The 13,681-nt window shown below is 32.7% G+C and overlaps 2 protein-coding genes across 2 annotated transcripts in view; both read right to left on the bottom strand.

The window, feature by feature from the left end:
• myom1b (myomesin 1b) overlaps positions 1-13,681 on the bottom strand; it is a 66,430-nt gene that overhangs the window by 52,166 nt on the left and 583 nt on the right. The window contains exons 2-4 of the mRNA XM_073835594.1: positions 2,140-2,297; positions 317-409; positions 142-230 (exon numbers count right to left, since the gene is read on the bottom strand). Of these exons, the coding sequence (XP_073691695.1) occupies positions 142-230; positions 317-409; positions 2,140-2,249 (292 nt within the window). The 5' untranslated portion in view covers positions 2,250-2,297. The remainder of the gene's footprint in view (positions 1-141; positions 231-316; positions 410-2,139; positions 2,298-13,681) is intronic.
• Positions 5,663-12,935, bottom strand: LOC141330807 (myomesin-1-like). The gene is made up of 3 exons (XM_073835568.1): positions 12,793-12,935; positions 8,079-8,213; positions 5,663-5,894 (listed from the first exon to the last, which is right to left on the bottom strand). The coding sequence occupies exons 1-3, from the start codon at positions 12,933-12,935 to the stop codon at positions 5,663-5,665; spliced, it is 510 nt and encodes a 169-aa protein (XP_073691669.1).

The following is a 13,681-nucleotide window of genomic DNA, read 5'->3' as shown; positions in this document are numbered from 1 at the left end:
ATAAAAAAGTTTGTCAAGGTTTGAGAAAGCTGGACCTGAAAGTTTGAACTTAAGCCAACTTAATTATTACAGAATGTGGAGCAGTAGTGCCATGGCTATTATGACTCTTTTAGATTTTAGCATGATTCATTTCAGACCTACTTTTGACGACAACAGAGGCAAAAGCAGAGACCTCGCCCTTGCTGTTCATGGCAGAGACACGATACTGTGCGGTGTCATCGAAGTCACACCTGGAATTACACACAGACATGTTACACACACAACAACTGCAAATCACTTCATCTGCTTTGAGAGGAAGAAGTCCATGTGCGCTCACTTGTTAATCTCCAGGGAGTGGACGCTGTAGCTGCTCTCCACTTTGTACTTCCCTGGTTTGGACATTGGATCAATGCTAACATTGTTCTTGTACCTAAGAGAAAATAACATCAATTAAATTGGAACTTAAAATGTGTAATTACAAATATACTTAAATACGTGTTAAGTTTCAGTAGAAAATACATTAAAGTACAATTCCGTTACCATAGATGCATGTAAAGATGTACTTAAAGGATAACTATTGCCAAAATACAACCTGGGCTGTTTTTTTTTTACTGTAAACGAGACAAACTTATATCTAAAAGCATAATTACGACAAACGAGCCATTTTTGAGATTGACCGTGATTTCGTTTTGTGGTCAATGGCCGGTGAATGGGAGTACTAGGGACATAACTTTGAGCGCATCAAAATCAATATTTTTACAGCACTAAGAAGGATCGACACACCATGAAACTTTGCTCAAAGTATCGCCTGGGTCTCTACACATGAACTCCAGCATTGAGAACATTGTACACAGAGTTTACTAAAAAGAAAGGTTTTGAACAACTCACTTTCACTGTTTGAGTTTCCGCTCGTCTTGCCAGTCAAGAAGTGTCGATCTCCGAATGCGAGGATGGATAGCTCCTAAAGCATATTTCCATATAAATGCACGGCTAATTTGTCACAAGTGAAAAACAACATTAAACTTCTAGTTGTAAAAAGAGCCTCATATAAGCCTAATATTTCGTCCTATGGAGTCCATTCATTCGCATTCGGAGATCGACACTTCTTGACTGGCAAGACGGCTGCGAGCGGAAACTCAAACAGTGTAAGTAAGTTGTTCAAAACCTTTCTTTTTAGTAAACTCCGTGTACACAAACAATCTTCTCAATGCTGGAGTTCATGTGTAGAGACCCAGGCGATACTTCGAGTAAAGTTTCATGGTGTGTCGAGTCTTAGTGTTGTAAAAATTTCGATTTTAATGCGCTCAAATGTATGCCCCTAGTACTCCCATTCACCGGCCACTGACCACAAAACTAAATCACGGTCAATCTCAAAAACAGCTCGTTTGTGGTAATTATGCTTTTTGATATAAGTTTGTCTCGTTTACAGTTAAAAAAAACAGCCCAGGTTGCATTTTGGCAATAGTTATCCTTTAAAGTACAACGTTTAATTTTAAAAGTGTACTTAAGTGTGTTATGAAAAAGTTATGAAAGTGTCTCTTTAAGTCACTTAAGTGACCATTACAATTACAATTACAGTTTTTATATACTTTTAAGACTACAAGTGCACATTTAATACAGTTAAGTGTAGACTTGATTATGATTTTAACTGTAGTGTGTTATTCAGTATTACATTTATATGCCCTAATTGCAACTTAAAATGTGTAATTACAAATATACTTAAATATGTGTCAAGTTTCAGTAGAAAATACATTAAAGTACAATTCCGTTACCATAGATGCATGTAAAGATGTACTTAAGTCTTACTTAAGTGGGTCAATATTTCAACTATTGCTAGTGCATTACACAAATATAACAAAGAAATGACTAAAATGCTGCACACTAGTGCAGTAGTTGGCGATGTTACTTTATAAAGAACAAGTTATACACATGCGCATGATGCCACTGTTTTCAGTATTTTAAATGCAAATTTCCAGGGTTATTATAGTTACCTAAAACTAAAACCATATAAAACTCAAAATAAAATAAACTTTAAGTTAAATATAATATAAATAACTATGTACTCAAATAACTTATGACATAATGCACCCTCCGTTACTAGTTTACATGAAAGTACACATCTGTAAGCATGTGCATGTGTGTTTGTGTATGTAAACTCACCACACGACGCGTGGTTCAGGCCATCCTGAGATGGTACAGTGCAGCCGCACACACTGTTTTTCCCAAACAGTGTGGGAACGTGGCTTGATCACAAACTCGGGAGTGTGCATCAGGCTGTCCTCGTTCAGACGCTTATGGTACTCTTCGTTCTCATGGATCTGAGGACATGCAGCCGTTCATGTGGTGTTTAGAAAGAGGCAACGTTCTTTGGTCATAAATGCATTTCGAACATGCAGGAAACAAAAATGTAATGCATTTATGACCAAACTACTTTGTCAAGATGCAATCCCAACTAATCTAAAAAGGACATCTAAAAGGTAAGGCATTGCAATAGAATGGACATTAAAATAGACTGTTCTGAAAATATACCCCCGGTTTCACAGACAATGCTTAAGCCTAGTCCTAGACTAAAATGTAAGTCTGAGCTGTTTCAACTGAAATAAAATTGCACTGATTGATCTTAAAATACATCAGTGCCTTTATTTTGTCTCAAGATGAACACCAGTAATGTTTTATTCTAAGCGTGTTTATAAAAATTACTTAAATGTCCTAATTGAACTATGGCCTAATCCTGGTTTAGTCTAAGCCCTGTCTGTGAAACCGGGCCATAAACACAAGAATCAAGCATCATACATGTTACTAACCTTGTTTGTGCAAAGTTAAATATTTCAACTCCTGTCATAAACATCTCTTGTCAAAAAGAAGTGCACGTTACGTACTTTTGAAAAGAGCATAAATAATATACTTTAAAAGAATATACTTAAGCGTGAACTGAATGTAATACTTTTGGCCACTTAACTGCATGATAATTGGAATTAAATGAAAATGCATTGTAAGTTAAATTTAAATTAAATCCAGTTAGTTGTAGTGTTTGTGTACATTTTACATTTAGTTCCATAACTACTTCTATTGTCTTTTAAATATGGTTAAAGTACTGCTGAATATACCGACAAGCATGTATGGTAAACTAAAATAAACTTTAATGTCATTTCTATTGAAATTATACATTTGTAATGATTCTGTTGCAATATTAATTCAAAATAAGTGTACTTCTTTAAAACATGACGAAAGATTGTCAAAACATAATGATTTAAAATGTATTTTAAAGTAAAACATTTAATTTTAAATTATGAAAGTTATGCCTTTTTAAGTCACTTAAGTGACCATTATTTCATTAATATTATTTGCAATTACAGTTTTTATATACTTTTAAGACTACAAGTGCACATTTAATAGTTAAGTGTAGAGTTCTTGATTATGATTTTAACTGTAGTGTGTTATTCAGTATTACATTTATATGCACTAAATTGCAACTTAAAATGTGTAATTACAAATATATATATATAAATACGTACATTAAGGTACACTTCCATTGCCATAGATGCTTGTTAATGTAAAGATGTACTTAATTCTTACTTAAGTGGGTCAAAAAAACACAAAATTTCAACTATTTCCATTTAATACAAATTTCAACTATAATACATTTTAGTGTCATGCATTTAAATATATTTGTAATTATACATTTGTAATGATTCTGTTGCAATATAAACTCAAAATAAGTGAACTTTTTAAAACATGACAAAAGATTGTTAAAACATAATTAAAAATGTATTTTAAAGTAAAACGTTTAATTTTAAGTATACTTAAGTGCGTTATGAAACAGTTATGAAAGTGTCTCTAAGTCACTTAAGTGATCATTATTTCATTAATATTATTTGCAATCACAGTTTTTTTACACACAAGACTACAAGTGCACATTTAATACAGTTAAATGTAGAGTACTTGATTATGATTTTAACTGTTATTCAGTAATACTTTTATATGCACTAAATTGCAACTTAAAATGTGTAATTACAAATACACTTAAATACGCATCAAGTTTCAGTAGAAAATACAAGTTAAGCGGGCTTCTCTTTGACAAGGGATATTTAAATGATTTACCAAAAGATAAAGAGAAAATCCACAGAGAGGAATTACAGTAATGCATGCGACCTCTCCCATTATAACAGATTCACAAAATAATTGTACAAAATGTGTTGAGTATTTATAATAAGTTCATTGAGACTCAACAGAACATTCATTAGGATCAAGTACCTCCTTACAAGTCATTGGTTTTTATTTGTCCAGTCATGTCAGTGTAAATATAATCTTCTTGAGGATTCCCTCAGCAATCAGCACATCACTTGTCGACAACAGTAGTTTCATAGTCGCTTTAACACACACCACAGATTAACACACACCACACAACCACATAAAACATTACAACCCTTGAAATCTAGCACCACGGTGGCACGATTTGTTGGCAACAGGGTCAGAACTAAAAAAAGTTTGTCATGATACTTTCTTGCTCTTTTCTATCTAAAAATAGGGAACATACAGTATGCATGAGTTTAATAGTGTGCCTCAAAGCCTGCAATCAAGGCAATTCTCCTGTTGCACAATTAGTTTGAAATATAAAACTCCCACCTGTGCGTAATTTTTCCTTTGTGTTTAGTAACATGTGCTAAATCAGTTTGCATATACATGAGTTTGTTATTATAAATGCTTAAATCCTAAAATGCTACAGCACTACAAAAAACAATCTTTGAAACAATCTGAATATAATGAGTGTGTATTTATGTATATTTGGGATGTGTTTGATGTGTTTTGTAATCTGTCAGATGTACAGTTTGAGTTACCATTGAAATCTATTGAGTAATACACTTAAGTTTAATACATAGGGTTAGGAGGTTGTTCAAATGGTGATACTTGTTTACCCTTGTGAAAAAGTGCACTTAATTGTATTGAATGCACATTTATAGTATACTACAAATCTTAAAAGTATATTTTTAAAAAACGTTTTTTTTTTTACAGATAATATAATACTGATGAAATAAAAGGCCACTTAAGTGACTTAAAAGAGAGACACTTTCATGACTGTTGCTTAACACACTTAAGTACACTTTAAAAAAAGTGACCTTTGTAATAATGTCAAATAAAATTTTTCTTAATCATTGTTTTAATATTTTATCATGCTTTAAAGGAGTACACTTATTTTGAAGTGCTGACTAGCATACTAAAGCACATGTAAAATACTTGATTATGAATTTAACTGTAGTATGGTTCGATATTACATTGAAAGTTAATATTAACTTATAAATGTGTAATTGCAAATGTATTTTAAAACATGGCATATAAATGTTAGTATAACATACATCAAAGTTTAATTTACTGTAGTTGAAGATGTACTTAAGTCCTACTTAAGTGGGTCAAAAAATAAACTATTTTCATTAAATATGCATTTAAAGTATAATGCATTGTCATGTAATTGCAAAAAACATGCAGTTAATTGTACAAAACCACTTCATTTAGTTTGCACTTAAGTGTATTCTTTTATATTTTTCCATACTAAGTACTCGTTTTTTAAAGTATATGCTTCTTTTTCACAAGGGTCATAAAGCAAGAGAGCTGTCAGAGCCGTATTGCAGCTCAGACAGAAGTGTTACTTGACAAACAGTCGTTCATTTAGATTTGTTATGTATCTCTAACCACAGCACGAGTGAGTTATGTGTTTAGGAACAGCACTAGGATCTCCACTAACCCTCTTGCTAAGCGAGATTCGCTCTGCAGACTCCCTCATGACGGTTCTGCGGGACTTGTGTTCGATGCGCTCCGACTCCACGCCGCTAGCGAATAGGTCACGGCGAGCCAGATAGCCAGCACTCTCTTTAGCACGCGCTTCCTCAGTGTCTGATAGGCCGCTTGCAAACTCATGACTGATGGGGGGAATTATGTAGCATAACATTCACACACTTTCGAATCCAACAAAGCAGTGCAGCACAATACAACATATATTTTGTCACATATATAGTATATACGGTATACACAAGGATTATGAGCAAAAACAATGTTTCTTCACATCTATGTTCTTTAAGAGAACTCACAATTCCTCGCTATAGCGACCTTACATCCACCCATAAGTTCTGTCACCCTCAAACACCCTCAAACATCCACCCATTAACTCACCCTCAAACACAAAGGAAGATATTTTGAAGGACTTTGGTAACCAAACAGTTGTTGGTAGCCTTTGACTTACACTAGTTAATGGCTACCATCAAATTTTTTTATAATTTTCATTTATGACTGAACTGTCCCCTTTAATTATAAAGGTTCATTGCAGCAATTTGTCTTACAAAGAGTCATTCCAGCTGTGTAGTATTCCTGAGTGAGAAGATTAAATGGGTTCTCAATGTTAAATCATAGGTTCCATCAAGCTTTCCCTTGTGAAAAAGAAGTATACTTAATAGTATTTGTGCAATTGCACTTTGAATCTTAAAAGAATATTATATAAATATATATTTTATAAAAATATACTTGCACTTGCAGATAATATAATATAAATAAACTGAACTTAGAGGCAACTTAAGTGACTTAAGGTGAGACACTTTCATGACTGTTCCTTAGCGCACTTAAGTACACTTTTAATAATATAATGATGTCAAATGAAGTTTTATCTCAATGTACATTTCCATCATGTTTAATAAATGTTTTTGTTCTTAGTAGTACTTATTCTGATCTGTTAATACATACTAAAGCACATGAGAATTTATATTTCTTAACACACTTAAATACACTTTTAATAATGTAATGATGTCAAATGAAGTTTTATCTCAATGTACATTTACATGTTTAATAAATGTTTTTGTTCTTAAGAGTACTTATTGATGTGTTGATACGTAATAAAGCACTTCACCATTATATATTTTTTAACACACTTAAGTACACTTTAATACTGATGTCACATAGTTTTATCTTAAAGTACATTTACATTGTTTAATAATGTTTTTTGTTCTTAATAGTACACTTATTTTGATGTTTTCATACTGTACCTACTAAAGCACATCAAAATTTATATTTCTTAACACACTTAAGTACACTTTTAATAATGTAATGATGTCCGATGAAGTTTTATCTCAATGTACATTTACATCATGTTTAATAATATTTTTTTTTCTTAATAGTACACTTATTTTAACGTGTTGATACAAACTAAACCATGTCAGAATTTATATTTCTTAACACACTTAAGTACACTTTTAATAATGTAATGATATCAAATGAAGTTTTATCTTAATGCACATTTACATCATGTTAAATAATATTGTTCCTAATAGTACACTTATTTTGATATGTTGATACATACTACAAGCACGTCAGAATTTTTCTTAACACACTTAAGTACATTTTTAAAAGGTACACTTTATAATAAAAAATTAAAAATGTTTTAATATTTTATTACAGAATATATAAAGCGCTTAATTATTAGTTTAACAGTGGTCTGTTATTCAATATTACATGTAAAGTTAATATATTACACTAAATTGCAACTTAATCATTACAGATGTGTAATAATAATATATTTCAATGCATGACATACAAGTTTTCATAGAAATGACATTAAATTGTATTTTAGATTATTATAAATGCGTGTCAGTACATCCAGCAATACTTTAACCATATTTCACACATAATAGAAGTAGATATGAAATTACATATAACAAAGTACTTAAGTCCTACTTTAAGGGGTCAAACTACACTCTAAAGTTCAACTAATTGCATTTAATATAAACTTAAATGAACATGCAATTAAGTGTCTGAAAACCTTACATTCACCTCACACTTAAGTATATTCTTTTAAAGTATTTCCTTAAGAAGTACTATGCTAAAGTGTACTACTTTTCCACAAGAGTTAAAAAGCAGTGCTAAAACATTTCTTCAATGGGATCTGACTGTAAACTCTTACGGCGGAGACTTCTTTTAATTGTGCATGCAGGGCTTTAAATAGCATTTTATTGAAGTGCTTGCTAATACCAAACACATGCTAACAATAGAAAACATGACGTATGGAACAGCTGCATGTGTTTGTTCCAAACCTAATAGAACCCAGATTGATTCTTTACCTGCCCCTGAAGATGGGCACCACATAACCGATGATCTGGTTCTCCTTGTCCATTGCCAGATAGGTTGGTTTGGCTCTCTTAGGCAGAGGACTCACCCCGCCTTCATCTAGAGCCGTGTATGTGGCAGCTCTGATACTGCAATGGTGCAGAAATTGCAACATACACACACATGTGTGAGTATTCAGCACTTCGTTCACACACTATTATGAGTTTTGGAAGGGGTGTGGAGTCATGAAGAAAGGATGTTAGGTTGAAAAACGTCTAAGATTGGTTTAGGGAGTGAGTGGGAAGGAAGTTAATCGCCTCAGTGGTCCTGAATTACAACAAACTCCCAATAAAAGCTTCATCAATGGTCAAGGCACTGAATCTACAACCTCCTTTATACACACTCTTACATTTGAGGAATTATTTTGCTTTTCTACTCCTTACTAAACAAATCAACTAGCGCTGAGCAATGATTAATCATGAATAATCATATCCAAAACAAAAGTTTTTGTGAACATAATATATGTCTGTGTACTGTGTTTATTTATTATGTATATATAAAGACACACATACACATTATTTTGAATGCGATTGTTGCACAGCATTTTGCATCATTTCTTGCCAACTTTGTGAAAAATAAGTGCACTTAGTTGTAGTAAATTTGTGCCTGTAGTGCACTACAAGTACATTAAATATATTTTAATATAGTATTTTAAATATAGAAGTATATACTAGAAGTATATTATAGTAAATAGTATATATTTTAAAAACTATACGTGTAGATAATATATTAATAAATAAAAGGCCACTTAAGTGACTTAAAGAGACACTTTCATTACTGTCGTTTTTAACACACTTAAGTACTCTTTTAAAAAGTGCAATTTGTAATGTCAAATTAAACATTTTAAGTACATTTTGTGTTGATTAACATACTAAAGCACAAGTACTTGATTATCAGTATTTAAAGTTAATATATTTTAAATACACTAAATTACAATTTCTTCATAAAAATGTGTTATTAAAATATACTTAAATACATGACGTACAAGTTTCAATAGAAAAGGCAATAAAATATATTTTAATTTACCATAAATCCTTGTCAGTGCACCTTTAATATGTACTTAAGTCCTACTTAAGTAGCTCAAAAAGCACACTACAATTCAGCTAATTGCATTTAATATAAATTTGAACTATAATACATTTTAATGTAACTTAATTTAATTTAATTAACATGCAGCCAAGTTTCCTAAAAACATTCCATTCAGTTCACACTTAAGTATTTCCTTTTAAAATATGTTATTTACATAATAAGTACTTTTTAGAAGTAAGCTAAAGTGTACTTCTTTCTCTCAAGGGTTAAATTTAGAGCAGAACTTGATTTTATACACTGCTTAAAGTGGTCTTAATATTAAAATTATAATATTAAATAGGCTGAATTCTGCTAAATGAATTTAAAAGCTTCATTTCTGACCTGTGCATTCTATTCTGAGTAAGCAAATACAAATCAAGTGTTCATAAATTAATTGCAACACCCACAACAATACCTAAAATTCACCACCAGATGTCCCAATCACCTGAGTACTAACTCACTCCAGTTAGCACACCTGCTGCTCATTTGTTCATTTATCTCAAGTGTTTAAACACTGGGTTATCCTCAGCTGTCTGACAAGTTTTGTTTTCCATAAGACTATAAATCTGAGCGCTGTTTCCCTGCTACTTTTGTGTGTATTACTATCCCACATTGATTACTGCTTAGATTGACATAGTGTGTGTTTGAATAGTACATCTACATCCCAATTCCTCTGCTTCTGGCCTGTCATTACACTCATGCCTTTAGACAACATACACCCTTCATATACCCTTCAGATATCACTATCTTCTCCATGCCTCTCACGAGTGTGTGTATAAATAGACATTCAAAAGTTCAGGAGAGAGAGGTTGGGAGGCACTTAGGAAAGATAAAGTGATTCAAAACTAAGACCGGGATTGGACAAAAGCATGGAAAAGCCTTAGATGTCACATTTAGCCGAAACATTTGGGAGCACATATGTCATTGGATAACATGATTAATGTTGCCGAAACAGAAACCTGTGAGCCAGCCTGCCATCCTGTGACACTTCATATCCTGCTTAAATCCTGTACAGCACAGCAGCTCATAAACGAGGGATCTGTTCAGACTAAAAACAAATGTTTCAACTGTGTGTTGGGAATAAATTGGAAAATAAAATGATAACAGAGAAACAAATTTGTCTGTACATTTTTAAAGGTTCTTGAATGGAAAGGTTCATCCATGGAATTTTTCCATTCCACAAAAGGTTATTTATAGTGGAAAAACATTCTTTGGATTTTTAAAATGGTTCTTTTTATACTTTTTAGAACCTGAAAGGTTCTTTGAAGAACCAATCACTGAGATGAAATGTTTTCCTTTTAAGAACCTTTATTTTTAAAGAGTGTATCCCAATTATTCAGTCCACATTTAAAGTGGATCAAAAAAGGTAATCAAAGTTGTCCAAAGACAAGAACGGGTATTGTTTTAGTTTTAGGACAACTCTGATAAAAGGTGTTGATCCACTTCAAATGTTGACTACTGTATATCCTCAAAAATGTCCAGGTTTTGGCTTTGTTTTCCAGTTGTTTTCATTCTTGCCAAAGATAATGACAGAAAAGTAGTTTGACCAATTGCACATAAGCATTGTTAGAAGGCAGGATCTACAGAGAATGGTCAAAGCAATGCCAAAAACCCATACATGTAATGTATGAGAAATGTAGGGAGCAAACTTATCCAAGACAAAACTTGGACATTTAGGCAAAAAAGAGAAAATATAGACACCATAATGAATGGGATGGAGGAATGTCTGATTAATTTGGAAAACAGTGGTCAATCTTACATTCACATTTAGTGGGCACTTTGATTCAAAGGTACTTACAAATGAGAAATATAACAAGATCATAAGGAGCCGTTTGAGAAGATTTGTCAATATACAAACTTCCAAACTTGTTCCAAATTTTACATTTGGTGGATTCGTTTAGAATAGAGAGAAAAGAAAGAAAACGTAAACAGTTAAACCAACTAATTTAACTTGTTAAACTTGGTCATTTGTGCTTTCTTCATTTATTTATCTTACTAATAAAACATAAATTAATTTCTGAAACTATAAAACCCAGGATAGTCGTGTTTTTACATTGCACAATCAAAAAGTGTTTACATGTCTTGTTTTGTTCATGCTTTGCAAGTGGATGCACCAAATTTTAGGCTAACTGAACAATATGGATATTTGACATCTATGCAACTCTGAAAAGGAGACACTTTTGTTTGCATTATCCTTTGAATAGAAGTCATTGACAGTTTTGTTTTGATACTACACTCTTAAAAATAAAGGTGCTTTAAAAAGGTTCTTCACAGTGATGCCATAGAAGAACCATTTTTGGTTCCACAAAGAACCATTCAGTACAATCTCTTTCTTACCTTTTTGTAATCTGAAGAACCTTCTTTTGCCACAAAGAAACTTTTGTGAAACAGAAAGGTTCTTTATGGAACCATTTAGAAAAAAAATGTTCTTCTATGGCACATTTATTTTTAAGAGTGTATATAGTGGAAAACATTTATGTATTTCAGTGAAAATGGTGCATTGTGTCTGTGTGTGAATAAAAAAGTGAAACTGTGAAAATAAAGGTTCCAAAAGGGTGTTACAAAAATCTAAAGAACCTTTTCTGCATTTGAAAGGTTTCATGGATGTTCAAGGTTCTTCATGGAACCATCAAAGCCAATAAAGAACCTTTATTTTTAAGAGTGTGAGTATCTGCTATTAAGACCCATATTCACTGATATATGATATTTAATCAAATGCACAATTTTTAAAGCTCTTTTAACTCTAAATCACACACACATACATACAGTGACTCAAACCTGTAAATGCATAATGCATATGACACACATAACAACATCTAAATCTGTAGCCACTATAAATACACCATGACGTCAAGAACACCGAGTGAAGTGACAAGTTATGACTGGTATTTATATTACGACATGAAACCAAGTGGTAAAGAAAGCAAGAAACCAATTAAATCGTGACCAAGCCTAAAGATTTCAGTTTGTCCAACCCGTTGTAAGATTCTTGAGGCTGTCGTTACATTAGTCCCATTACAAGGCGCACAGATAACCTTACGCTCTGACATTCAGAGTGACCCAGTGAGCAACAGCCCAGACAAAAACGAGCCAACAGTCACGTGACCAGAGGGAGTAAATCAAACAAACACAGGCACGGATCCAAACCACGGAAAGGCCTAAAAAGATTCGCAGCAAGTTTCGAATCAAGAAGCACTCTAGGAACCAAACGTAAGTCTTAGATACTGTAAATGTGTGAATGTTCATCATTAAAATCAATCAGCAACTAAACGCCGACAACCCACCAAAGATAAAGCCAACATGCAATATCTAAAATGGAATAGGACCTGGCAACCGAAGAAATTATAAGTGTCAGCAACAAGCACACTGCATGCCAAAACACCTATAAATGGAATGTTTTAAAGATGTTTTAAGGAGTGGGAGATATAGATTAGATAAAACATGAGGAGCAAGAGTAGTGGGTGATTTTTGTGCTTGGGTAGAGGATACTGTAAGTGTATTATAAGGGCATAAGGAAGAGCTGGCTGCTGGAATGAGTTCAAGTTATGGGACTGGGAAGGATTTACAGTTGACGTGACAGACCTCGCCATGCTCTCTTACCCCTTGGTGCTTTTGCTGCTTTGGGAAGAGTAAGTACTAGAGCTCTGCTGGTATTGGCTGATAGCAGACTGCGTCTCCCGGCTACGGTAGCCGCGATCATAGTGGCGGTGGTGTTTCTGGTAGAACGGTATCGATCCTGACATTGTGTCCTCTTTAGCTCAGATACTGCCTTCAGTTCTGAAGCTCTTTTTAGTCGGAAGATTCAAAACTTTCTATCAACACATTAAATATGAGTATTACACCCAGTGATTTGTCAGTAATAGTTTGGTGCATTTCCCATTTTCTGTCTGACAACAGTAAGATCAGACTTAAAAATACAAAGTTCAGACTTCAAAAGCAATTTCTGAACCATAAAGATCTTTTAAACCAGCCATTGTGAGTATAATTATAAAATGGTTGATGTTATGTTTAAATGTTGTCATTTTCAGTTTTGCTGTTTCATGGTTGTTTTGATTAAATATTTGCTGTTTTTATTGTTTTATTGCTACTATATTAAGTTTGAAATGCTATTAATCTGGTTTTCAAATAGACATGATATCTTGATATCTAAGTGAATTTAAAAAGTTAAATGCATGTGTAAAGTTTATACTTCATAAATCATTTTTGATTAAATATCACCAGAAACAGCCTTTACCTCATTCTAAATACATATATGTGACCCTGGACCACAAAACCAGTCCTAAGCAGCATGGGTATATTTGTAGCAATAGCCAAAAAACACATTGTACTGGTCAAAATGATCAAATTTTCTTTAATGCCAAAAATATTAGTATATTAAGTGAAGATCATGTTCTAAACATATATTTAGTAAATGTATTACTATAAATATATTGCAACTTAATTTTTGATTAATAATATGCATTTCTAAAAACTTAACTTGGACAACTTC

Source organism: Garra rufa, chromosome 3 (genome assembly GCF_049309525.1).
Source record: "Garra rufa chromosome 3, GarRuf1.0, whole genome shotgun sequence".
Lineage (NCBI taxonomy): Eukaryota > Metazoa > Chordata > Actinopteri > Cypriniformes > Cyprinidae > Garra > Garra rufa.
This window is presented reverse-complemented; position numbering and strand designations above follow the sequence as displayed.

Bases quoted from the DNA above. Each gene is read 5' to 3' on its own strand.
- LOC141330807 (XM_073835568.1), bottom strand. From the start codon at position 12,935: ATGTCAGGATCGATACCGTTCTACCAGAAACACCACCGCCACTATGAT. The intron at 8,214-12,792 runs GTAAGAGAGCAT...GCACCATTGCAG, and splicing joins AGCAGCAAAAGCACCAAGGG to TATCAGAGCTGCCACATACA. The intron at 5,895-8,078 runs GTAAAGAATCAA...TCCCCCCATCAG, and splicing joins GTGCCCATCTTCAGGGGCAG to TCATGAGTTTGCAAGCGGCC.